Source organism: Dermochelys coriacea, chromosome 10, assembly GCF_009764565.3.
Source record: "Dermochelys coriacea isolate rDerCor1 chromosome 10, rDerCor1.pri.v4, whole genome shotgun sequence".
In the NCBI taxonomy this organism is placed as follows: Eukaryota; Metazoa; Chordata; order Testudines; family Dermochelyidae; genus Dermochelys; species Dermochelys coriacea.
In genome coordinates this window covers 69,978,329-70,004,187 of record NC_050077.1, presented here as the reverse complement: position 1 = coordinate 70,004,187, position 25,859 = coordinate 69,978,329, and the positions used below count along the sequence as shown (strand labels likewise).

The 25,859-nt window shown below is 42.2% G+C and overlaps 2 protein-coding genes across 6 annotated transcripts in view; both read left to right on the top strand.

Moving 5' to 3' along the window:
• The window catches only part of ZFAND6 (zinc finger AN1-type containing 6), a 52,413-nt gene extending 50,377 nt beyond the window's left edge, over nucleotides 1-2,036 (top strand). For all 5 annotated transcript variants that reach the window (XM_038419821.2, XM_038419820.2, XM_043493423.1 and 2 more), the window contains one exon: nucleotides 1,097-2,036. In XM_038419821.2, coding sequence (XP_038275749.1) covers nucleotides 1,097-1,245 — 149 coding nt within the window. In that variant the 3' untranslated portion in view covers nucleotides 1,246-2,036. The remainder of the gene's footprint in view (nucleotides 1-1,096) is intronic.
• A 3,923-nt stretch (nucleotides 2,037-5,959) lies between these two features.
• Nucleotides 5,960-25,859, top strand: part of FAH (fumarylacetoacetate hydrolase) — a 36,368-nt gene continuing 16,468 nt past the window's right edge. Inside the window, exons 1-12 of the mRNA XM_038419403.2 lie at nucleotides 5,960-6,161; nucleotides 9,824-9,934; nucleotides 11,100-11,221; nucleotides 12,998-13,047; nucleotides 14,744-14,834; nucleotides 15,345-15,442; nucleotides 15,589-15,641; nucleotides 16,396-16,495; nucleotides 17,275-17,405; nucleotides 18,302-18,377; nucleotides 19,806-19,852; nucleotides 23,070-23,171. Of these exons, the coding sequence (XP_038275331.1) occupies nucleotides 6,081-6,161; nucleotides 9,824-9,934; nucleotides 11,100-11,221; nucleotides 12,998-13,047; nucleotides 14,744-14,834; nucleotides 15,345-15,442; nucleotides 15,589-15,641; nucleotides 16,396-16,495; nucleotides 17,275-17,405; nucleotides 18,302-18,377; nucleotides 19,806-19,852; nucleotides 23,070-23,171 (1,062 nt within the window). The 5' untranslated portion in view covers nucleotides 5,960-6,080. The remainder of the gene's footprint in view (nucleotides 6,162-9,823; nucleotides 9,935-11,099; nucleotides 11,222-12,997; nucleotides 13,048-14,743; nucleotides 14,835-15,344; nucleotides 15,443-15,588; nucleotides 15,642-16,395; nucleotides 16,496-17,274; nucleotides 17,406-18,301; nucleotides 18,378-19,805; nucleotides 19,853-23,069; nucleotides 23,172-25,859) is intronic.

Sequence of the window (25,859 nt, the reverse complement as noted above, 5' to 3'; positions counted from 1 at the left end):
GTAGCTCACGAAAGCTTATGCTCAAATAAATTTGTTAGTCTCTAAGGTGCCACAAGTACTCCTTTTCTATTTCCCCATGTTATTTCTCACCCCCCCCCGCCCCCACTCTTCCTTAGACGTTCTTGTTAACTGCTGGAAATGGCCCACCTTGATTATCACCATAAAAGGTTTTCCTCCTCTCTTCCCCCCCCCCCCCCCCATCGCTGGTAATAGCTCATGTTAAGTGATCACTCTCCTTACAGTGTATATGATAAAACCCATTGTTTCATGTTCTCTGTGTGTGTGTATATAAATCTCCCCACTGTATTTTCCACCGAATGCATCCAATGAAGTGAGCTATAGCTCACGAAAGCTTATGCTCAAATAAATTTGTTAGTCTCTAAGGTGCCACAAGTACTCCTTTTCTTTTTGCGAATACAGACTAGCACGGCTGCTACTCTGAAACCTTTTAGTCCAAGACTAAGTTATGCAATTAATATCAAAGGACCAAATTCTGCCTTCAGATTCACATGTGGGTTAGTCTGTTGACTTTGATGGATTTGAAGTAAAAGTTGGCCCTAAGGTGTTTTCAACCAGTAGCTCTTATTAAAGAGGACTCTTCATATGTCCTTGTGTTTAACTGTTTCATTTATTAAGCAAAATGATCTTCATTACAAATGCTCCTGTTTGAGAGCTCTTATATAATGGCCTGGAGAGTTGAGGTAAATGTAATAGTCTGCTCATTAATCAGCCTTCATAATGAAGTGGTATGATTCAGTTTAAGTATTTGAAAATCACTTGTTGTTCCACTGCTTGGTGACTGAGAAAATGTCTACAGCAAGTCTTGAGGGTGTGTATTTTTGTTGTGCTGTATAGCAATGCATATTTGAAGTGAGGGCTCTTTATAAAAGTCACTACAACAAAGATTTACAACTTTGGTGCTTTATATGTCAGCAATTTTGGCAGCAGAAACTGGCTTTGACTGACTGACACGCTGGTAACTGAGATGATTTGATACCGAATGTGAATGTAGAATTTAGGATATTAAAAAGGCCAAACCTGTAGAATTAAGTCATCTTTAGTGTCTGTCTTAATAGGTCAATATTTCTGTTTTCAGGGTTTGAATGCCGGTGTGGAAACGTTTACTGTGGTGTGCACCGTTATTCAGATGTACACAGTTGCTCTTACAATTACAAAGCTGATGCTGCTGAAAAAATCAGGAAAGAAAATCCTGTGGTTGTTGGGGAAAAGATTCAGAAGATCTGAACTGCTACTTCTGCTGGAATATAAAATCCCCTGACCATCTGCAGATTAAATTGACTTGAGCTTTTTCCTTAGTCATCAGGAATGTAGAGCAGTGTATCTTGCCTAGACCTTTTAATCATGCATGTCATCAGAAGAATAGATTTTGTTTTTGTTTTGAAAATGACTCTGAACATTTATTTTCATTGCAGTTTTCTGTGGCTGAAGACTTAAGTAAACTTTACAAGTATTATCCTTTAAGATCATTTTAATTTTAGTTGAGTGCAGAGGGCTTTTATAACAAACATGGAGAAAACATGGGAGGGCTGTGCTTTTCCAGTACAAAACATGCATGCATTAAATTTGCAGTTTATTTTCTTGTTGTATATAGCTTTTCTCTGCAGCACGATTTCTTTTTTGGTAATGCCTCATGGCACAACTAGTTATCAGTAACTGAATGTATTTTAATCATTATGGCTGCTTCTGGTTTTCATTAACAAGAAAGGTTATACATGTTAGCATATTAGCTTGTTTGCACCCACTACCTATTTATGTATGAATCATTTGTAATGAGAGAGTGCGTGCTGAGATTATAAGTTTGTGTGGTTTTTTTAAAAAAAAATTAGATTTTGTTTCTGTGTGTGTGTGGGGGCGGGGTAGGCTAGTATGCACTTCATTGCTGACTGAAGGTTTCACTGGGATTACATTCATCAGTCTGTATGTACACAAATATGAAGAATGATCTGAAGTAACTGTGCTGTATTTATGTTTATCCACGTCTTAACTTTGATTAAATAAAATTTTAAAAAATTGGGGTATTTTGTGTTGATCACTGGTATCTGTCACACTGATTGCTTCTCAGCCCTTTATTTTGATTTGGACCTCTTGTCTCTGGTTTCTCCAGGTACAATGCATCTGCTACCCTTGTAGATCTGAACAGCAATTAAATCAACTTTTATCTGAATTTATTTTACCTACTGTTACAAGTAACACCTACCTATTGAAAGACTGGAGGGAATAAAGTCATTATCGTCATTCTTAACTTGTTCATTTGAAAACACTTTTTGTATATAGTCAGTGATTTTTTTTTCTCCCCACTTATATATCAGCAACAAGATATATAAAAAAGCACTTTAAAATAGGTAAATGTGATCATAAAAGGTGACAGGGAACTCCTGGGGCAAGTGAGGCATGTGAAATTGTTTTTCATCTAGCCTCATGAAATTGACTGGATCAGAGGTTCCAACATTGCAGTTGGTGGGAGCCACTTCTGGCTTGGAGAACCAGGCAGTCACAGGATGATGGCTCCTCATGATTTCAGTCTGCTAAATTGCATTCAAAGTAGCTAAACATATATTGTCATTTTTCCATGTAAACGGTTGCTGTAGCTATTGTTAATTTGTGATGATTTAACATATGTTAGGGGATTTGGTCTGTGCAGTTCTGATTGGGAGAGCTGGCCCTTGAGACAACTTCTTCATTAAGATGTGATCTACGCTATACAAAGGTTAGAAACCCTTAGGCAATGTTTCAGATTTAGTGTCCATTTAACAGACCTGGTAGCTTGTGAATCAACTTCTCTCACTCAGGGTATGTCTTTACTAGCAATGTTCAAGCACTGCCACGGCAGCACTTTAACATGGCTGCATAGTCATGGCACCACCCCCACGAGGGGAGTAGCTACTGCGCTGGGAGCACGACTGGTGCACTGTCTATACTTCCACTTTACAGTGCTGAAATTTGCAATACTTGGGGATGTTGTTTTTTTACACTCCTGAGCAAGAAAGTTGCAGCACTGTGAAGTGGCAGTGTAGACAAGGCTGTCTTGCAGTTGTTCGGTGACTCATAGCTGCCTTTCTTGTGAAGTCCTGGATAGTCACTCTGCCCACAGATGTTCACACCCACCTAATCACCAGTGTCTGTTTAAAGGCTATGTGCTATAGCTATAACAATGTATGTGACTTTTTTGTAACTGCACACGTAAGCTCACCCCACATTGGATTCTTTTCAAAACTTACACATATGCAGAAGTAGGACTCAAATTTCTCTCTGGATCTGATCCTCAGTTTACCTCTCTTGGTGACTCTTACTTCCAATTAAACAGCTTTCAAATATTTGTGGAACAAATGAGATTTTATGTGCAGTTGCTCAGCCATTCAGGATTTGGGCTTTATCTAAAATGTTAATTTTCTTTAATCAATGCTGAATGCATCCTTTAAAATTCTGAACCCTGCAGGAAAAGTGGCTGCTGACAATTACCAGATAAGTACCATACATTGCACTGCACAAAGGGTCTTACTACATTAGGTATCATGTGAGGTAATCTGCAACTTCAGATGATGGAGAAAACCATTTTATACCTTCAGGAACATCATATGGAGGTTTTAACTTTGAAAATCAGGTATGGACTTTGAACCATGAACTCCTAAGGACTCGTTGGCTATGGAACATGGGGGGAGGGCATGAATCAAGGTCTTGCAAATCAAGGTATTTCAATGGTGCCCCAGTCTTTCTGGGTTAAAGAAGATCCTCATTTATGATGTTTGTGAACAGTGCATCCACGTGTCATGCAATGGCATGGCATGGTACTCACATCTCCCTTGATTTCTTGTATTTTTCCTTGTCTTTTTTTTTTTTTTAATATTTTTGCGGGTTTTGCTTACCATTTTTTACCCTCCCCCTACTACCCTTTAACCCAGTTCCCTTCCTCTTTTCTGCATCATCCTTCTCAAGTTTTTGGCCCCTCTCCCTTATCTTCTTCCTCCCCCTACTGTCAGTCCCTCCCTTCATTCCTCTTTCTGTTTGTTCCACCCTCCCCTGCCCCCCCAGCTTCTTTTCTCTTCCTCCATCTCCACTACATATTTAACACAGTGACCCATTGGTGTGGTTGTGCTGCTGCAGGACTGACCAGAGAACAGGCACAACACGCATAAAGAGAAGCTGGTTGGCTTTAAAGGAACTGCTGCCTCTCTCCTCCATGGAGGAGGGAGGAGCAGGAGTAAGGCTGACATCCCTGAGTGAGGAGGAGTGAAACAAGTGCAGGGAAAGCAGCTGCCTTGGGAGCTCCCTTTTGTCACTTGGTTCTGCACTTATGACATGGGGCAGGAACGACTGTGCCCCCGACCTCACATATTAGGAACCACCACCCTTAAGCAGGAGGAAACTAGAGCTTAAAATGCTGCTAGTCCAAAATCAGATGGGGGTATTGACAAAGATTTAGAGTCAACCTTATCCAATTCCTCCTCTGTGCAAATCTATTTTGAACCAATGAAATAGGTCTTTGTAGCCTGGCTGTTGAGGGCATGCTGTCGTTGTCTTTCAAGTTTACAAAAATTCCTCTAGGAGTTAAGCGCATTGGATACAATGAATAGACTTTGAACAACATCCTTCACCATTTATTATTCCATGCACTAAAATAGAAATAGCACATCACACTGGAGCTTGATTTGACTCTTGCTGCACTTAATGACAGTAGTACGACCATTGATGCTTCACATCCTAGTAGATGGTCTGCCTGGTGCTAGCGGATGAGCATTTAATTCCCTTTATACCAGTGCATCTGTTGCATCATTGAATGTGATGCTATTAAAAATCCTAATTCTGAAGGGGTATTAAGTGTGTTTCAATGAAACACATTCTCAAAACTTAATGCTTCAACTATGACTTTTGTTTGGGCATAGATAAAATCAAATCAGCTGTGGAAATGTTTAGCAATAAATGCTGGCTACTGTAATAATGTCGGTATCCAAATCTCATGGTATACTATGACACTACTTCAGTTAAACACAGTAAGTAACTGCTTGGAAGCTAATTTTTCCATACAAAGAACATTCCTGAAATTATATGGGCCAAGGCTTCAGCTCATGTAAACTAGCATAGCACCACTGAAGTCAATGAAGCTGTGCCAATTTAAAGTAGTTGAGTCTGGTACTACGATTGCCACATTAAGCAGAGCAAGTCAAAATAAATCCAAGCAAATCTTTTGTTCATTTAACTACTCATCCCCCACCAAAATCAATTTGGGATAATCAGCTTTGTGGTTTGATAGCCAGGAGTCTCAAAATCTTTATTGAAAAGGAATCTTTTCCCCCATCCTACCTCATTATTTTTAATTCTTTTTAAAATGTCCTGCTTTTACATTCAGCCTTGTGTCCACATGTAGAACAGTAGTGGTGGGTTTTTAATTTTTTGGTCTAGGTTTTCCTCCAAGGGACCTAGGAAGGCTGGCAAAGGATATGGGATAGAGTGAGGTGGTGGTTTCTGTCCTTTGCCACTGTTTTGCAGATATTCGCACCTCAGCAGCTAGAGTTTTATAGATGGAATCAGCCAAATCTAGTTCTTGTGAAACTTCTAAATTGAACAAATTCTAAATAAAAACTGTCTGCTTTCCCCATGGTATCTGAGCTTCCCCTTTTGTGCGTGGGTTCTTGTAGGGTCATTTGTTACTATCACTTTTATAGCCAAGTGGCCCCAACAGATGGGAAATAAATGTGTCTCCTGGCCCAGCAGGTGTATATCTATAGCTTCTCCCAGTAATCAAGGGTTCAGGAAGGGGGAACAGTCTTCCCCTCAGTAATCCTACAATATACTCCTCTCACAGAGGCTCTAGCAAGAAATGGTTAATGGTGAAGAGGCCCCTACTGCTGAGTCATGCAGAACTCTGCTGTTAATTAACCATCTACAAGCAGGAGCAGGGCTGAAGGGGGTGGGCTGGAGACTGGCTTCTGATTGGTTTGAGGGTGAAGGAGAGGGTGGGCCCGGCAGATCCACATTGTCTAATGCAACATGTGGAGGCTCTTCTGGTGTGGTTGTAGCCGAGCTGGGAGTGTGTTTGCATCATAGCTTGCCCTGAGCTCAAAATGTCCTTCATCCAGATAGAAGAGAACTCAGATTTCCCTCTTCAGAACCTTCCCTATGGGGTTTTCTCTACAGAGGAGAAGGTGAGTTATCTGCTGTTTTGTCTTTGTGTTGCAAAGATTGTTGCTGTTGTGGGTGAATCTTTGCTCTGAAGTTCAGAGGCTATGAATGAGGAGAAAAGTTTTTTCTTTTTCTTTTTTTCAAATGCGGTGTGATGATCCCCAGATGCCAGGGACGGGAAAGGCTTTCCTGGCTGGGAATCTTAGGGGTTAGCTGTTTACACTAGGAAGCTTCAACATTTATACTGACTTTTCTTGATCTGATGACCTGAGGGCTATTTCTTTAAAGAACATTATTTTCTTTAAATCCATATTAAATGCATATAATATATTTTCTGCTTTTGAGTATAAAAGTCTATATTTCCTCATGCCCCTCTGTATGCTACAAAGTTTTCACTTTTTTTTTTTTACCAGCACCATTTTTTATTATAGGTTTCAGAGTAGCAGCCGTGTTAGTCTGTATTCGCAAAAAGAAAAGGAGTATTTGTGGCACCTTAGAGACTAACAAATTTATTAGAGCATAAGCTTTCGTGAGCTACAGCTCACTTCATCGGATGTCGTTTTTCCACCAAATGCATCCGATGAAGTGAGCTGTAGCTCACGAAAGCTTATGCTCTAATAAATTTGTTAGTCTCTAAGGTGCCACAAGTACTCCTTTTCATTTTTTATCTCCTTTATGGCTGAGTTTAACCCCTCCTTCCTCTTCCCTCTCAAAGTCCCATTTTAACTTTTATCCTATATACTACTAATCTTAGTTGTATTGTGGAATGTTCATTGTGAGCAATATGAATTGATGTATCTGAAAGCTAAATTTGATAAAAAAATAATTGCTGTGTAAAATATAGTTAGGCCGTGACCATAGAGATTGCGATATAAAGTTAGTTTTATAAGCATTAAAACACAAATTGTCAATATCAGATGTCAATATACACAGTAAATATCCTTAAATCAAATTTTAATAAGATCTCAAGCAGCATTTTTCTTACTTTGCATGTCAGTAAATTTGGAACATTATTGATGAAACGTTTTTGTCACTTCCTGTATATACAGTGGAATTGATGTTTACTGATTTAAAAATCTAATCCTTCCAAGCTAAATATCTTTTCAAGTGAACTTTGTTTTAAACATGATAGTGGTCTACAGGACCACAATTCTAATCCTATAAATTAAGGGCCTACCCTTTATTTTTTTCCCCTAATTTGGATTGAGAGTCAGGAGATTTGGGTTCTGTTTCTAACCCTGCAACTTACTAACCTGAGTGGACAAGTCAAGTCTCTTCTGTATCTTTATCAGTGGTTTTCAACCTGTGGTCTGTGAACTCCTGCGAGCCCACAGACTGTCTAAGGGGGCCGCAAAAGTTTGTCATTGCCATAAAACAGTGGTTTTAAACCTGTGGTCCATGAACCCCTGGGGGTTCACAGATTATGTTTAAAATTTCCAAAGGGGTCCACACATCCATTTGAAATTTTGTAGTGGTCTGCAAATGACTCAAGGTTGAAAACCATTGTCTTATATATTTAATGTTCCGTTCAGTGCATATGTGCAGGGACCACACTGTGGGATTTATATTTTCTGAGACAGGGTGGGTGAGGGCCTATCTTTTATTGAACCAACTTCTGTTGGTGGGAAAGAAGTTTTCACGTTTACACTGAGCTTTTCTTCAGATCTGAAGAACTTGACCTGAAGAAGCTATGACCTCACCCATCTTGTCTCTCTCTCATATCCTGGGACCAACACAGCTATAACAACACTTATATTTTCTGGCCATACAAGAAAAATATCACTAGGGGTTTTGAAAGAAGCCCAATGGGGTTAGTTACCCAATTGCCATTTCAATGGGAATTGGGTCCCTAACTCCCTTAGACTTCTTTTGAAAATCACACCATGTACCTCCAATTTACAGTACAGCACTGCTGTTTGCAACAGATTACATTCATGTGCACATTTAGCAGTGAAGGACAGGAGCCTCTGAAACACCCCTCCCCCAAACACGCATCATAAAAGAGAGAGCTGGCAAGCAGATACCTCTGGAAACAGAAGCTGGAGGATTATCAATGGTTAATGAACATTGCAGAATCATCATAATGATTCTCAGTTACTCTAGCATTGTTTTTGCCTCTCAGTTGTAGTTTAAAAATGAATTCCAGCATAGAAGAGCCTTGGCTCTAATTATCTGGTGTTTTCCAAAGATAAAAGCTGGATGATGAAACTAAGGGCATGTCTACACGGCAATAAAACACTTGTAGCTGGCCTTTGTCAGCTGATTTGGACTCAAGCTGATTTTGGGCTCTGGACCAGACCCCATGAGTGGGAAAGGTCCCAGAGCCCTGGCTCCAGCCCGATGCAGCTAACATGAGCCAGCTAACCCTAAGTTGCAAATTTATAGCCCCACAGCCCGAGCCAGCTAACATGGTCCAGCTGTGGGTGTTTTGTTGCAGTGCTGACATGCCCTTAATCTGTTCTCAGATGCGTGTGTTTGTGTGTTACTACATAGTGCACGTTTTCCTTCCCTAGTAACTATTCTTGGGCAAATGTCTCAATTTTTTTTAAAGTTGATTAAAATAATTTTATATCTTGGAAATTAATGTCCTATCACAATATTATAATAATCGCTCTGTTAAAATAACAGATTTTATTTAGGGCTACAGGTTACAAATTAACTTGTCCGGCCCTGAGATTTTTCTGGCAGGAATGCTTGCTGAATAAACATCTAGGATTATATTTGTGCAAATCAGATTTGGGGTCTTGCTCAAAGAAGAGAGGCTGAAAGCAGTTGTTTTTTAATCTGTACTGGTTTTATTCTATTTTCGTTGAGACAAAATTGAATATCTGTACTTTTCTTTGGAATGAAACTGGTTACTATGGCTATATTTCATTTAAATTCACTACCAGTTGGAACTTCTGTTTGTAATGCCAAAGCGTCTTTCTGATTTCAGCACAGCTGTGGTAGGGGGGATGTAGTCTGTGCCACTGCAAAGGTAGCAGTGCAAGTTCTGAACAGAGTTTTTGTGTAAATCCTATTAAAAACTGTCACAAATGAGCAGGGTTTTTGCTTTGTTTGTTTTTATTTTCATTTTTCAGTGATAGAGGTAAATATACATATGGAGGGAACCTTCCACACCAGTCTTTCCTCCTTCCCATGTGGAAGGATGGATCAGTGATAAGAGCACTACCCTGGGTCTTGGGTAACTCAGATTCAACCCCTTGCTTCCTGTGTGACCTTGGGCAATCACTTAGCTTCTCTCTGCCTCATCTATAAAATGGGGATAATAGCACTTCCCTACCTCCTGGGGACGTGGGGATAAACTCACAAAGATTGTGTGGCCCTCTGATACTATGGTGATGGGGTGGGGGAGTGTATATGAGTACCATGGATAGATAGGCAGGAGGGAAGGGCAATATCCTCCCCTTACCCCACTCCTGGAAGGTTGGGGTGGAAGGATGTCCTTCCACCCTCAAAATCTGTGAGGAATTTGCCAAAAAAAATAGTGCAGCTTCCCCTGCCTTCCTCTTAAATTTTAAAATCAGCAGCCTTTGTCCATTAATTATAACTATGGTAAGGTAGGCACCAATGTAGCTCCTCAACTCCTGCCCCACTTACACTCCTTGTACTCCCTTGTTTTTCCCCAGAACCCTCATAAGAGCATTATTGGCCACAGGTATAAACATGTTTTTTCCAACTGTAGCCTAGGCACAGGATTGGGGTGGCAATTGGAGACCAGGTATTGGAACTGAGTGCTATTAAACATCTGTTCAGTGGACCAGCCCTCTCCAAGCACCAGGATGTCTTTGACCAGGTATTTATCATACAATTTGACAATGTCCATCTCCACCATATGAAATTTTAGTGACTCAGATCAAGAGCATTGTGGTAGTTTACATGTGAATGCTTGAGTTGTTGGTTTGTTCCTTTTTTTTTTTTTTTTAAAGAAAAAAAGGGGGGTGAGGGGCATGGGGAATTGGGACTGATTAACCATTGTGGTGGTCTTGTTTCATGTCAGTGTAACTCTGCTGAATGCAATTACTGGCTTAAAACTGGAGTGTAACAATGCTGGGTTGGCACTGGGTGCACATTGCTACTCAGATGATTCTGCGCAATCCACAGAAGCAGAGTGTTAGATGACCTAACTATGGCTCCAATTCAGCAAAGCACAGGCAGGCCTCTCCTTCCTGTGCAGAAGTGGCAGGTGTAGGGGGAGCGCACACTTTGCTGAATTGGAACCTACATTGCTTAGGAATGGAGCCACTAACAAAGAGCACCTGCAATTTAAAATTTAGAAAAGTCAAATAAATGAGCTCTCCTAAAAGTTTTTCTCCTGATTTAAGAAGTGCACTACGGAGTGAAATCCACCGAGTTCAGAGGGCCAGTACCAAGATTTATACGCCACTCCAGTCCCACTTAAACCCTTATGTTTCTGGCATCTTCATGAGGAAGAATCTCCAAGAGGAAACAACTTGGATTAAGTGGGATTTAAGTGGTACATAGCCCTTGCTGTCTGTCTGCATGGGGGTGAATATAATTTATATTTCGGATCACAACTAGTCTTGTCATTGCAAGCTTCCATGGTATTTGAAGATGTAGGTGGATGATGATTTTAATTATTACTAGATTTATTTATTTATTTGGTTTGCAAGAGCACCTAGGTGCCTCTCGCACAGATCAGGACCCTATAGTGATAAACGCTGTACAAAAACATTCTCTTTGGGGAAGGGACATTGCAATCTAAGTATGAGTCAGATACAATAGATGTATACTGGCTGACAAGTGGGGGATCACAAAGAAACAATAAGACCATATTAATGATCATGAAAGGCAGAGTCTCTGGCATGGAGCTCTGTTACTTCAGGATTAGTAATTTAATCTCAATATTGGTAATACAGGAGATATGACACATGTACAGCAAAGAGAGTTGAGAAAACAAATGTTCTCTCACACATCTCTACCTTCATACTGTGTTTTAGCCAGCCCTTAATGACTTCATGGAGTTGGGCCACGAAGCTTGGAAGGAAGCTAGAACGCTTCTCCAAAAGCTACTGTCAGCCAGTGAGCCAACACTGAGAGACAACTCTGAGCTACGGAAAAGGTGAGGCATTTGGGAGCTGGAAGTGACTCAAGATTAACACTCGTGGTTCCTCATCATATGTACAAAGCACTTTTATTTGGCTCTTCAGCCTTCTCAGGGTCTGTCTGTATTTTGAGCTGGGGTATCATTCCCAGCTGGAGGAGATATTCATGGAGAGTCGGAGGAGAGAAGCAATTTGGTTGCTATTGTTATTGAGGCTTGGGAGCTAGTTGCACACTACTGTTAGAAGTTGCTGGTGTGTAAACAGAAGCAATCAATCCATCACCTAAAGAGATGTTATAGTCTCACTGGCAGAGTCCAGTTCCCTGGAGAAGAGTAGTTGAATGTCACTGCAGTTCCAGTCTTCTCTCCCTCCCTCAATACTTTATAGTGTACTTTATACTTTATAGTATCATTTAATAGTGGCCTTGTGTAAATATTTAACATAGCTCTGGAGAGATGGATCTGTTGTTGTGTAGCTCTCAAGGCCTTTTGTAAACTTAGAAGGCACAATACAGTATCAACCTGTGGTAAGCTTTCAGGTTGGTTCCTTGCTGTAATGAAATCGGAGCTGGCTGCATATATAGATATCAGTATAGTCCCATTCAGGACCAGCGTTGGGGAAAATGGTGCCCTGGGCAAATGCAGGGGCAGCTCCCTGTACAGTGGGCAGCTCCCCACGTAGCTGGGGAGTGATGGGCGCAAGAAGCAGGGGGAGGAGGGCATGCAGAGCTTCATGCAGCTGGGGGAGGTTCCCAGAGATGGGTTTGATTCAGCCCTGGGAATGGCCAGTGCAGGGGAGGAGGAAGTACTGTCCCTCCCCTTCCTTCCAGGACTAGCAAGTGGAGCCTGGTGCACCACAAGAGCCCCCGGCCAGGGTGTCTCCAACCCTTACCCTCCCCGGCTCTGGGCCTAGCGCTTGGGGGTTAAAGGGGCCTTGGGCTGGCTGTGAGGGGTGGAGGGGGAGGGCGGTGGCCCGTGCATGAGGCCAGCCCTGGTCCCATAAATCCCATGCATGCAGCGTGAAAGTCAGGGTATGTCTACACACTGCAATAAAACACCTGTGACTGGCCCATGTCAGCTGACTTGGGATGGGGGGGGGGATAAAATTGCAGTGCAAATCCTCTGGTTCCAAGAGCCTGGGCACCAGCTCAAGCCCAAACATCTACACTGTAATTTTATACCCCCACAGCCTGAGCCCTGCGAGCCTGAGTCAGCTGCGGGTGTTTTATTGCAGTGTAGACATACCCCCAGAGGCCTGAAGGGTTTAGCACTTGTGAGGTCAGAAAACAAGGATGTCTTAACACCTGTGCTAAGGAGAGACCTTTTGATCTTTACAGCTGTCAGTAATATACATGCTGTTAGCGTCTTCGTAGGCCTCCTGCAGGAGGGCAGCTGAAACTGAAACGCTTGAGATCACACCTTCCATCCAGTAGAGGGCAGTGAGGACACATCTATACTCACCTTCCAGTGCATCTCAATGGATGCATTTCCTCCCATGTGCTGCTGTAGGAAAAGAGGGAGGTCTTCCAGGCATGCAACCCTTCCTGTGCACTATTGTACATTTCCTCACAGGAGCTTGTAGAATCAGTTAACCACTTCAGTGCAATAGCAGCCTGTACCCTCTGTGCACTTACTTTATACACCATGAGCTAGCACAGAATTGCAGCAAGGCAAGATTTTTCAAAGCAGATGCCAGAACGAAGTTAGTGCAAAAAGAGACTGAACTTCCTCTAAGCCAGCCCAGGGTGACACCAGCTTTTTTTGAGAGTTGTAATCTTTGTTTTGTATTTTTAGAGCATTTGTACCTCAGGCTTCTACTATAATGCACCTTCCAGCTAAAATCGGTAAGTCTCGTGAATTGATACCTACAGAGATTCCCACACGCCCCAAATGTACTGGATGGTCAGACTGTGGCTGTGACAAGGAATGGGTGTAAAGTGGGTATTACAGATGTCACAAATAAAACGTGTGTGCTGTATTTTAACACCGAAGTAAGACCTCTGGAAGCAACTTTTACTAACTTAATCAAATCAAGGTTCGTTGGTGCCACATAGTCCCTGAAGTCAGAACTATGTCTCCAAAGGCCCGTATGACCCCACTGGCTCAAAGCCCTTTTCTTTAGGCAGATGATTATCTTGACTTCAGAACACTGTGTCTACAAATAACTTCAGGCTCAGTTGTCCCATTTAGATCCTCCCTAGCAGAGCAGTGTCGTGCTTGCCCTAAGGGTGAGCACTGGGCTGAATTTTGCACTGATGTTGCAAGATGACTCCTGCAGGTCCTGGGTTTATGGAGGCTGAGTGCCTGGGGGACTTGTAACTCTTGTTAGGTTAAATTATTACGTCTGACAATTCTGGAAAGCACCAGAGCAACCATTTCCACGTATTTCTATAGGGTTGTCAGTCACTATGGTATCTGAGCACATATATTATGACCTTCAGGTGAAGGAAAAGTCAAGTCCTGTATGAGTGTGTGTTTTTTATGAGGGATCGAGGCTGATTTTAACAGAGCTGATAAATACAAACCAAGGAAGGGAGACAGGGTGAAATCAGCCTTATTTCTAACCTGTGACCAGTTGAATTTCAAAAATTGTCTCTGCCAGTGTGGCCTGCAAGTTCTTCTGCAGTACTACCAAGCCCAAATGTTCAGACAGGTCAGGCACCAGCAATCGTGAGAGTTAACAATAAATAAAATATTATTCGCCTTCTGGGTTTTGAGCCTTTATGATGCATGTGGGTCAAATTTTAAGCTTTTCTCTGCAACCATAAGGGAAGCCTTTTTTTTCTTTAAATGAACACTGTGATTCTCACATAATCACCTGACTCCAGGAGCTGCAGATGTAACAAAATAGCACGAGATGTGTGATTAAAATCATAAGAATTGGCAACACTGTTTCTGTCAATAACTTCGGAACTGGTGCTAGACTGGGGACTTGAAACCATCTGTGGGCTCAGCAGGTAAGGGTGGAGCTAGGAAGGGGAAAAAAGTCTCTTATAATCTTTGATATTTTTCATTCCCACTGCATACATTTTGAGTTCCATCAGGGCTACCAAAGTAATAGAAGTGTGAGTCAAACCATTTCCCAAAAAGGGCACTAGGGGGCAGTAGATGCACTGTTTACAAAATCCTTTCCTCTGTTAGCAGTATTCCATTCTCAATAGCATCAGCAAAATGAAAATGACAATAGAAAATGGTTAAACTGTACAAAGCACGTGGCTTGTTCATATATTTGTAGGTAATGGTTTGAAATGGTGTTTTTTCTTGCCAGTCTTCACTGCAAGTTTAAAAAAAATAAAAACCAGTTTTGCAGTGTGTAACTTTTTTTACCCTCCATGTGCAGCTGGCAACCATCCCCTCTTATAGATCATCTGTATGATTACTACAGTCTTGTGACTACATGTTTCCAAACTCCTCTACTTCTCTCTCCCCTTCCCCATCCTTTTCAGGGTAACAGAATGTGGAAAGTTTATGCTCCTTCACCTTACCAGATAAGGGTCTTTCATACAGTTGATCTATATTTTGTGCTTTTCTTTTTCCCAGGAGACTACACTGACTTCTATTCTTCAAGGCAACATGCTACGAATGTTGGGATCATGTTCAGAGGGAAGGAGAATGCTTTGATGCCTAACTGGTTCGTAGTTCAGTTATTTATTTTCTCACATGTCGTGTTTTACACGTTTTGCAAAGGTCTGTGTAACCTTCCAGGAAAATAATCCCCCAAGGACAGATTTCTAGCAAGTGTACATATAGCTCTGCTATGGCTATGACGATGTATACCAGCTGAGGATCTGTCCCACAGTGTCTGAAACTCCATGTCTCCATTCTCCGCTATGTCTGAGCTGTGTTTAGTTGTAGCAGAAAGGAGTGACTGCAAGGAGTCAGTTGCAGCTCCTTGATTCAGAGACAGTTTAATCTGAGAGCTGGTTCTTCTCATATAGCAAGAAACTAATGATTGAGTGTCAGTAAATAAGTATGGATGCCTAAAAAGGTGGCACCATTCAGAGGACAAATGCATTCTAAAGTGGTTAGACAACAGTGAAACTTAGTAACTTACTATAGAGTGCTTTGAGCTTCCCCAGTGCATGGTTCTAGTGATTGTAATACAGCATTTAACACGCAATCAATTCTTTGTTTTAACAAGGTTGCACTTACCCGTTGGTTACCATGGCCGTGCATCTTCAGTTGTGGTGTCTGGGACAACAATTCAAAGACCAGTAGGGCAGATGCGACCTGACGATGGTGAGTTCATGGTCATGCCATTGAAATGCACTATTCTCCTTAGCGAGCAGCATGGCATTGGAATATGTTTGGCTGCATCTTGTATTTTCTAGCTTCTTTGCTTGTTTATTTTAGCTTCATAATGCACCTTTCTGTTTAATTCACAGCTAAACCTCCAGTGTTCGGTGCTTGCAAACTTTTGGACATTGAGTTAGAAATGGTAGGATGTATTTATTATATTACATCTCTTTCCCTTTAATAAAAGAGAGTAAAAAGCTGAGCCTGTTATGAAAACATAACATGACATAGGTTATATACAGGTACCATTCTTATAGCACCTCCATCTGGGCAGTATATTGCCTGCTGTAGAACTTGCTTCAAAGGGGAGAATTCCATGGGAAAGAAAGCAATTCTAGGCTAACTTCTCTTCAGTATCATTCCAGTGCAAGGGGTATGAAGGACAGTGGCTGCATATTGGGGACTGGTAGGGATGGTGTATTTTAGTGAGACTCTTGTAGGAAATACCCAATATATTCATTTTCTGTTAGCCCATGGCATGCCCCTTAGCCAGTCTCTAAGCTGATAGCTGTAGCCGCAAAGGTCTAAGCAGAGGTGGCAGTGGGATGGAAAGAAGAAGGGAAGATTCCTTAATTAGACAAACGGGACGCATAGAGTTCGCTGCGTAAGGTTCTGTTACAGGAAATTATAACCTCTGCATAGGGAGACTAGATCATATTTCTTAGTGCACCAGCTATAGCTCTGTGCATGTGGTAGCTGCAGTTTAGATGAGCGTGCCTTTTGGCAAATTCAGGGCCGAGTTTAATCATGGAATCATAGAATACCAGGGTTGGAAGGGACTGTCTTGTCTGCCCACCTCTTTAATAGCACTACCTGCAGGGGATTTGTATTGGTGTAAACAAAGGTTTTATTTTCAAAACTTTGACTTGGTTAAAGCATTTTCTTTTCCATTTCAGGCGTTCTTTGTAGGCCCCGGAAACAAGTTTGGGGAGCCTATCCCAATCAACAAAGCTCATGAGCACATTTTTGGAATGGTCCTTATGAATGACTGGAGTGGTAAAAAGCATTACTCTGATTCCCTGGGGGAATGCTTTTCGCTGTGCAAGATTTTCAAAATATTGACAGATACTGTATTTGTTTTAAATGATGGAAATATAAACTACTCAGGACACTGATGGGCTGAGGGGTGTGGGAGTAAAATATAGTCTACAACACTCAGGCATTGGTTCAAATCCAGTTCAGGTCAGTAATGACTAAGAGCTACTCCTAATGGAGGTCATCTAGCTGTCTATGTGAAATGAGCTGATTTTAGGTCTAATTCCTGATTGACAGGGATGTGACATAAATCATTGCCACAGCTGGCACTCTCAGCAGAGGGTAGCTGTAGATTAGAGGGAAAAGCGTTAACAAGTACAACATATTCCCTAGTGTAGACACAGGTGAACACTTTGTAGCTCAATTTAGCTAATCAAGATGGACCCTAAGATTGATTTTAACTAGTTAAATGGAAGTAAAAGATGTTAACCAGTGTCTAGGCTAGGGAAAAATATTGGCTGGGTTGGAGTTAGCTAACATGTTAACGAACCCTGATCTAACTTTGGCTGCTCTTCCTAAGCGAGACCTACCCAGAGGACTTCGAACTGTGCTTTTGAGCCCTTCAGATGACTGCTTTAGGTCATGGTTGAACTACCCTGGGCAAGTGGGTGGCATTTCATTGCTTGCTCTGTGGATGGTGCTGGCTGTTGGTGTGCAGAGCTGGCACTCCATCACTGGCCTGAAGTCTGTGTAACTTTCTGAAAATTTCATTATATTTCTTTGTTTTCCTTTTTTTCCAGCTCGTGACATTCAGAAGTGGGAATATGTTCCACTGGGTCCATTTCTGGGCAAGAGCTTTGGCACAACCATCTCTCCGTGGGTTGTTACTATGGAAGCTCTCATGCCATTTGTGTTGCCAAACCCCATCCAGGTTAGCAAGAGAACAGCTGGGTTGCTAGAAATGATTTGAGTGAAAATAGAATGAGGGTCTCTAGGTTCTGAGAACAGAAATTCTTGGTTGTACCAGCACCTTTCTACTGACTTCAAGGCTTGATCCTGCCTCCAAGATGTGGAATGACATCCTGGCCCCACTGAAACCAATGGGGAAAATGCCCATTGACTTCAGTGGGGCCAGGTTTTCAGTCATGGTGAGTATGGCTGCATAGCTTAGAAAACCATCTTCAGATGTGAGCAGCGCAAGAAGAACATCTCTCTCAAACATATGTGCTAAGAAACAATGCTAATCGGCAGGCTTCTCTCTAGAATTTGGTAACACTTTAAGTGCTTACAGTAAGTGATAGGGATGATGGGCTCTAGCTAAGATGTTCTGATCAAGAATCAAGCCTACCCATAGTTTGAGGGTATTTGATTCTATGGTATGCAGCCATTTAATTAGACTTAATACAGTGATGAGAGTTTACAAGTCGCTCTTCTCAGGTCTGAAACTGCAAGCCTTCTGCCAACTTTGAGTACACACGGTGTGCCAAATCAGGACAAAGGTGCACTAAAATTTTATTTGTTTGGGTTTAACCACCATGTGAAAAATCAAGAGCGCTTTTGGAGGCCAAGAGAAAAAGTGCATTTGCTTAAATGACTACCTCGGTAGTGGTGTAAACATTTGTGACACAATTGTGTATGTGAAACAGTAGCTTAGGCAATTATTCATGAAGGCAAAGGGCATGGGAAAAATGCGTCCTCTGAGAAAGGGACACATGGTGCTCTGCAGAGCCTTATGAAGAGAGCTGTTACAAAATGTCCCCAGGTATGCGCTAGACTTTTCTCTTTCCTTTTGACCTTCAGGCTGTAATGCCTGTTATATGCTTTTAGGTTCCCAAGCCACTGCCATATCTCTGTAATGAAGAACCCTATGCTTTTGACATTAATCTCTTTGTCGCTATCAAAGGTACAGTAACGCTACATGATTTGTGGAGTTAAAGTGATGTAGAATCCGCCATGTTTCAGACATTTGTTCCATCCATTCTGGGATCCTGATTTCTGCATAGGGCAATACTTGCTGAGTCAGAGGAAGGTAAAAAAACTCGTAATGTGCCCACTCGTTAGTGCAGTGCAGTGCTGTACTGTGGGAAACAGTCCCCTTGCGGTGGCTGTATATAACCATTTTACAACCTGAAGATTTATTTTTTTAATTCTGATGGCACTTAGACACCCAAGTGGGCTCAGAGCTCCACTGTACTCCAATGGCTTTGCAATCTAATTAAAACAAGATGCGACAAGTGGTAACTAATAATCAGAAGGAATGGAGAGAGGGAAGACCAGGGAAAGAGTACTAAGAATGTGTGTTTTACTAGAGGTGAAAGATGACCGACTTCATTGGGAAGTGTAAAGTAAGGTATGTCCCGAAATGAGTATAGGGCTCAGAACATGACCCTCTGATGCTATGCTTAATGTGCGGGACTGTCCTGGTCCTGCTGTTGCATGTGTATCAGTAGAAAAGGAGCTCAGCACCCTAACGCCCAATAGAGCAGGCCAACAAGGGGGTGCAGGAAATTGTGTATCTGCCATCTCTCGCCTTTCAATCCCCAACACATCCCCTTCATGGGTGCAGTTCATGGGCTCTTGGGATGATGCAGCAAAAGTTTGATACAGAGAATCAAAGAGAGAACTAGAGGAAGGTTTGGCCAATGGTTAAGACAGTACCCTATACTATGGAGTCACAGACTCAATTCTTTGATCTGCCACAGTTTTCCTGTGTGACCTTGGGCGGGTCACTTAGTCTCTCTGTGGCGTCGTAAAATGGGAATGATATTCTATTGATGAGGGCCACATAAGGACTTAAGCTAGAATCATGTTGAAGGTAAAGTATGAAAATAGCAAAGGAGATTTTTCCTTTTAATAATACTATGTATTTCTGTAAATCCTGCCATTTGTCCGAAATAAGCCTCACAACTCCCCTAGAAGATAGGAAAATAATATCTCCATTTTATGGTGAGGGAAGCAGAGGTACAAGAGATTAAGTGACTTAGTCATAGGAAGAAAAGGAGTACTTGTGGCACCTTAGATTAGTCTCTAAGGTGCCACAAGTACTCCTTTTCTTTTTGCGAATACAGACTAACATGGCTGCTACTCTGAAATTAGTCATAGGGGAAGTCTGTGGCAGAGCAGGGGATAGAAACCAGATTGTTTGACATACTTCCTCCCCTTGCAGCCCTTCATACCAAAGACAGAGTATGTCATTGCTTATTTTCTGCTTATTTTCTACTGAGCCTGACAATGGTAATGGAAGCCTCTGTCCAGCCATAAAATGAAAATGCCATAGATGTCTTCACCTAGTGCAATTTTCCCATTGATTGCTTCCCCCCCCCCCTTTTAGGAGAAGGAATGAGCAACCCAGCCACAATATGCAAATCAAACTTTAAGGTAAGAGTATGGTTTAATTTCATTCATTTCAAATGATGCTGGCACATTGTGTCCCATACTCAGTTTGTGTAAATCAGCATACACTAATTTACACTAGCTGAGAATCAGGCCTGTTATGAGAGGAGAGTTGGTGATGACTGTTGTCCCAGCTGATTTACAAACACTTGAGAGCTTCAACTTTGAACAGAGACTGGCTTTTTCTGCAACTAGGGCTTATCACCAAAAAAATTCTACATGTGCTATAATAGTTTTGCTGGAGATGGTGTGAGGGCAGAGTGGGGGAAGGGCGCACACTATACAAAGATGGATGAAAACATCCCAGTTCCACCCAGTGTGTGTTTGCCTCCAGAATCACTGCTGTTACACAGAGGTGAACACAGCATTTGCCCCAGTCCAAGTATGATGGAGGACACCATTCAAATAAATGTGGACATGCCAGCTGCAGGATTTCATAGTGTGTTTTGTGTCCACACTAGATTTTAGTTCCTGGCTTCTAAGCCAAAGAGTTTAAACAATTGCGAGACAAATTCTAGGCAGCTATTTTTATAGCCAGTATTTAACATTGGGTTTAAGCCTTGAGTTTTACTCAACTCCACTGGGTACCAAACCCAGAAGGGTGAGGGAAAAGTGGGCTCAATATAAATTAGGGCAGCCTAGTTCCTGAAGTATCCTTGGATGAATTATCTCAAGCCCTGCTGACATGAATACATCTAATGTATCTAAATATTTTTAACCTGTTCTCACGCTTGCTCTCTCTCTCGCTTGCTCTCTCTCGGCTTGTGCTCCCCCCCTTGTTAATATTAATAGTGTTCAGCATCTGGTCACCATGTTTTTAATGAAGCCTGAAGTAAACTAGACATTAAACGCTTTGATGTCCTCTATTAATAGCTCTTCTTTCCCGCTAAAGTAGTGGATTTACAACTTCCTTCATCTTTTTCTTGCTCCTAATGTATTTATAGAACCTGTTTTTATTGCTTTTTATGTCCCTCACTAGCTGTAACTCATTTTGTGCCTCAGCCTTCCTGATTTTTGTCCTTCTGTGCTTGTGGTACCTTTCTGGACTCGGTCTTAGCAATTTTTCCATCTTTCCACGTCCTGTAGGATTCTTTTTTGATTTTAGGTCATTAAAAGCTCCTCATCTGGTCATATTGGCTTCTTGCTATTCTTCCTATATTTCTTTTGCATAGTTTGCTGTTGTGCCTTTAATATTGTCTCTCTGAGAAACTGCCACATCTCCTGAACTCCTTTTTACCTTTAGGTTTTCTTTCCATCTGCTCTTACCTACCAGTTATCTGAGTCTGCTAAAGCCTGCTTTTTTTTTAAAGCCCATTGTCCTTATTCTACTATTCTCACTCTTTCTTTCCTTAGAATCATTAAATCTATCATTTCATGGTCACTTTCACCCAAATTACCTCCTGCCTTCAGATTCACAACCAATTTCTCCCTGTCAGAATTAAGTCTAAAATGGCTGCCTCCCTGGTTACTTCCTCCACCTTCTGAAACAAGAAGCTGTCCTGAGAACATCCCAAGAATTTGAAATTTTTATATTTTGCCATATTACTTTTCCAACAGATGTCTGGATAGTTAGTCTCCCATTGCTATCAGGGCTTGGGTTTTGGATATTTCTGTTTGTTCCAGAAATGCCTCATCCACCCCCTCCTGATTTGGTGGTTTATAGTAAACCCCTAACATGACATTACCCCTGGATTTTCCCCTTTCGTCTTCACCCGGAATCTTTGATCTGCCTCTGTAGCTCACAAAAGCTTATGCTCAAATAAATTTGTTAGTCTCTAAGGTGCCATAAGTACTCCTTTTCTTTTTGCGGATACAGACTAACACGGCTGCTACTCTGAAACCTGTCGTCTCTTTCTGGACCTCATTATAAGTGTGTATGTTCTTGGTGTATTAAGCAACCCCTCCTCCTGTTTTTTCCCTCCCTGTCCTTCCTGAACAAACTGTTACCCCGTATACCAAAATTCCAGTCACAAGATTTATCTCACCAAGTCTGTTATGCTAATTAAATCATAATGTAGCTTGGATACTAAGCCTTCCAGTTCTTCCTGTGTGTTCCCCATACTCCTTGCATTTGTGCATAAACACCTAAGATGTTGAGCAGATTTCCCCATTGTTTTCCCCCTTATTGCTCCTATGTCCCTATTGTAACTTTTCCCGCCGCCAACATCTAGCCTTCTTAAGGTATGTCTGCAATGCAATAGAAGACCCGTGGCTGGCCCAGGTCAGCTGACTTGGATTGTGGGGCTATAAAATTGCAATGTAGACATTTGGGCTCAGGCTGGAGCCTAGGCTCAGAGACCCAGTGTGGGGGTGTGGTCAGAGAGCCTGGGCTCCACCCTGGCTCTGGAATCTACATATAATTATATAGCCCAGAGTCAGCTGACCAGATCAACTGCAGGTCTTTTATTGCACGTAGATATACTCTTAAGGTCAACACTTGGCCTTCTGTTAAGGTCACTTTTTTTTTTAACTTACCTGTGGGCTTTTCTCATTGGTCTCCTTTGAACCTCATTTAAAAACCCCCTCACTAGGTTAGTGAGTCAGTGGCCAAAGAGGCTCTTCCCCTTGAAAGTCATATTAGAAACATGACTGATGATGTCTGTGCTGTACTGCCAGGTACCTGCACTACTTCTGTCCAGTTACCCATTTAACAATTGTTGGGACTGGTTCACTGGTTACATTGCGCAGAAACATCTGATTCTAGTGCCACAAATTGCCAATAACCCCAACATTAATGCCACGCCTTCAGGTGCTAAAATCCTTCTACACAGGATTCCATTGACATCTACTTATTCTTGCTGTGGGGCCAAATACTCATATAGAGTGGGCCTGATTGAAAGTCCATTATGTCATTGGAAAGGTTCCCATTGATTCCACTGAGCTTTGGACCAGACCAGTTGCCTAGGGAGCTGTGGTATTAATATGCTGTATGTTGTGAAAGTAGGGTTACAATAGTTGCTTCTCATCTCTTCAAACTATTTGTATTCAGGCCATACCTCTGGAGACTAATCAGTGAGCCAGTGGATCAATTTAAAGTAATTACAAATGTTCCATTTTGACTGCTGAAGGCTCCTGATTAGATAAGGCTGTTGTTTTTGAGGGCTAATGTTTAACTGTATGATCCAGAAAGAATGAAATGCATTTTGTACAGACTAGTTACATCTGAGAGTAATGTTTGTCCTTCACTTCCCCCTTTTTCCAGTACATGTACTGGACCATGAAACAGCAGCTGGCTCATCACTCCATCAATGGATGCAACCTCAGACCTGGAGATCTCCTGGCATCTGGAACAATCAGTGGACCCGTAAGCATTTCACTAACAGCTGTCACTAATAACTAAGTACTCAGTAACTAGAAACTGGCCTTCAACCCACTTTGTTTTATTATGGACATCTTTGTAGTTCTTCCTCAATCTTTTTGAAGTACATATTTTTTAAGCCTTCCTACTGTCAGACAGCTGCAGCAGCACAGGAGCTAGCAAACAGAGCTCTAAACAGGGGAGTTTGAGTGGGAGTTCTGTTGGAGGAGAAGGTAGTTGTACTTGGTTTTGTATTTTTAGTATTTGTATTTGTATTTGTGTGTGTGTGTGTAGGGGTTTTGTGCTGGGAGAGCAGCTGAGCCTGATTAGGGGGTGGGGCTTTGTGCTGAGAGAGCAGCTGAGCCCTGCCTAGGGGGTGGGGCTTCTGACTAGGGGCCCTATAAAGGTAGCCAGCCAGTCAGGCAGCGGCACAGACAGCTGCAGCGGCACAGGAGCTAGCACACAGAGCTCTAAACAGGGGAGTTTGAGTGGGAGTTTGGAAGGGGGGTTTGGATTGTGCTTGTTTGGGGTTTGCTTTTGCTGGGGGGGTGGTCTTTTTGGTGTGGCTTGTGTTTCCCAGATTAACAGGATTTAGGTGGGAAGGAGATGACAGATACAGAGGAAGCTGTGGGAGTGACTCCTGCAGTGAAAGACACATTGAGGATGACTGGATGTGGAAGCTGTGGTATGTACATGATCCTGGAGGGGGGAACCGGTAAGAGTTTTGTCTGCATGAAATGCCGTCTGATAGAGCTGATGGAGGAAAAGATCCGAGGTTTGGAGATGCAGGTGGAAAGTCTGGTTGAGTTTAGGAAGGGGTTTGAGCAGATGATGGAGCAAAGATATGAGGTATCTGAAGGGAAAAGCTCAGACTCACGGATGGAAGCAGGGCTGGGGAATTTTGAGGAGAGACTGGATGAGGAAAGTGGTCAGTGGAAACATGTGACTCAAAGAACCAGGCAGAGGAAAAGACGGGCTAGTGAAGGAGAAATAGAGCTTAGGAACAGGTTTGCAGAGTTGGAAAATGAAGGGGCTCAGCAGGTAGTCGCTGAAGGTGGAAGGGTAAGGAAGAAGAGAAGAGAGGCTAGCCCTATAGAAAAAGGGGAAGAGTCAAGGGAGACTACACCAAATATGAGCCCCAGGAGGATACAGGATGGGTTGAAGAGAATTGTAAGGGAAAATAGGAATGGAAAGAACTTGCAGCCAGAGGGAACAGGGGAGAGACTGGAGAATAGCACTGTCACCAGGAAAAGGCAGGTCTATGTGATCGGGGACTCTTTATTGAGAAGAATAGACAGGCCTGTAACTAGAGCTGATCCTGAGAATAGAAGGGTGTGCTGTCTTCCGGGTGCTAAGATACGGGATGTAGACCTGAGGTTGAAAAGGATCCTCAAGGGAGCGGGAAAGAATCCCCTAATTATCCTTCATGTGGGAACAAATGATACAGCCAGATTCTCGCTGGAAAGTATCAAGGGAGACTATGCTAGGCTGGGGAAGACGCTTAAGGAAATTGAGGCTCAGGTGATCTTTAGCGGGATCCTTCCTGTTCCTAGAGAGGGCAACAAAGGTGTGACAAGATATGACTGTCAACAGATGGCTTAGGCAGTGGTGCTATAAGGAGGGCTTTGGGATGTATGGCCACTGGGAGGCATTCACGGACAGAGGTCAGTTCTCTCGGGATGGACTTCATCTGAGTAGGGAAGGAAATAGACTTCTAGGATCGAGGCTGGCACAACTGATAGAGAGCTTTAAACTAGGAATTGGGGGGAGATGGATGGGAGATGTCCAGAAAATCTCCACGCCAGATTTTAGCATTGAGAGGGAAGAAGATGAAGTAAGAAAGGATACAGCCATGGGTAGGAGAATGTATATAAGGAGCGAGGGCGGTGTGGATACTAGTCTAATAGGTTATACTGGCTGTAGAATGACTGTGCCTAATAGGGTACAAAATGTGAGCGAGGCCAAACAGCAAAAATTAAGATGTTTATACACCAATGCGAGGAGTCTAGGTAACAAAATGGAGGAACTAGAGCTACTGGTGCAGGAAGTGAAACCAGATATTATAGGGATAACAGAAACATGGTGGAATAGTAGTCATGACTGGACTACAGGTATTGAAGGGTATGTGCTCTTTAGGAAAGACAGAAACAAAGGTAAAGGGGGTGGAGTAGCATTGTATATCAACGATGAGTTAGAATGTAAAGAAATAAGAAGCGATGCAATGGATAAGACAGTCTGTCTGGGCAAAAATTACATTGGGGAAGAAAACTAGTAAAGCCTCTCCTGCGATAGTGCTTGGGGTGTGCTATAGACCTCCGGAATCTAATTTGGTTATGGATAGAGCCCTTTTTAATGTCTTTAATAAAGTAAATACTAATGGAAACTGCGTGATCATGGGAGACTTTAACTTCCCAGATATAGACTGGAGGACCAGTGCTAGTAATAATAATAGGGCTCAGATTTTCCTAGATGCGATAGCTGATGGATTCCTTCATCAAGTAGTTGCTGAACCAACTAGAGGGGATGCCATTTTAGATTTAATTTTGGTGAGGAGCGAGGACCTCATAGAAGAAATGGTTGTAGGGGACAATCTTGGCTCAAGTGGTCATGAGCTAATTCAGTTCAAACTAAATGGAAGGATTAACAAAAATAAATCTGCAACTAGGGTTTTTGATTTCAAAAGGGCTGACTTTC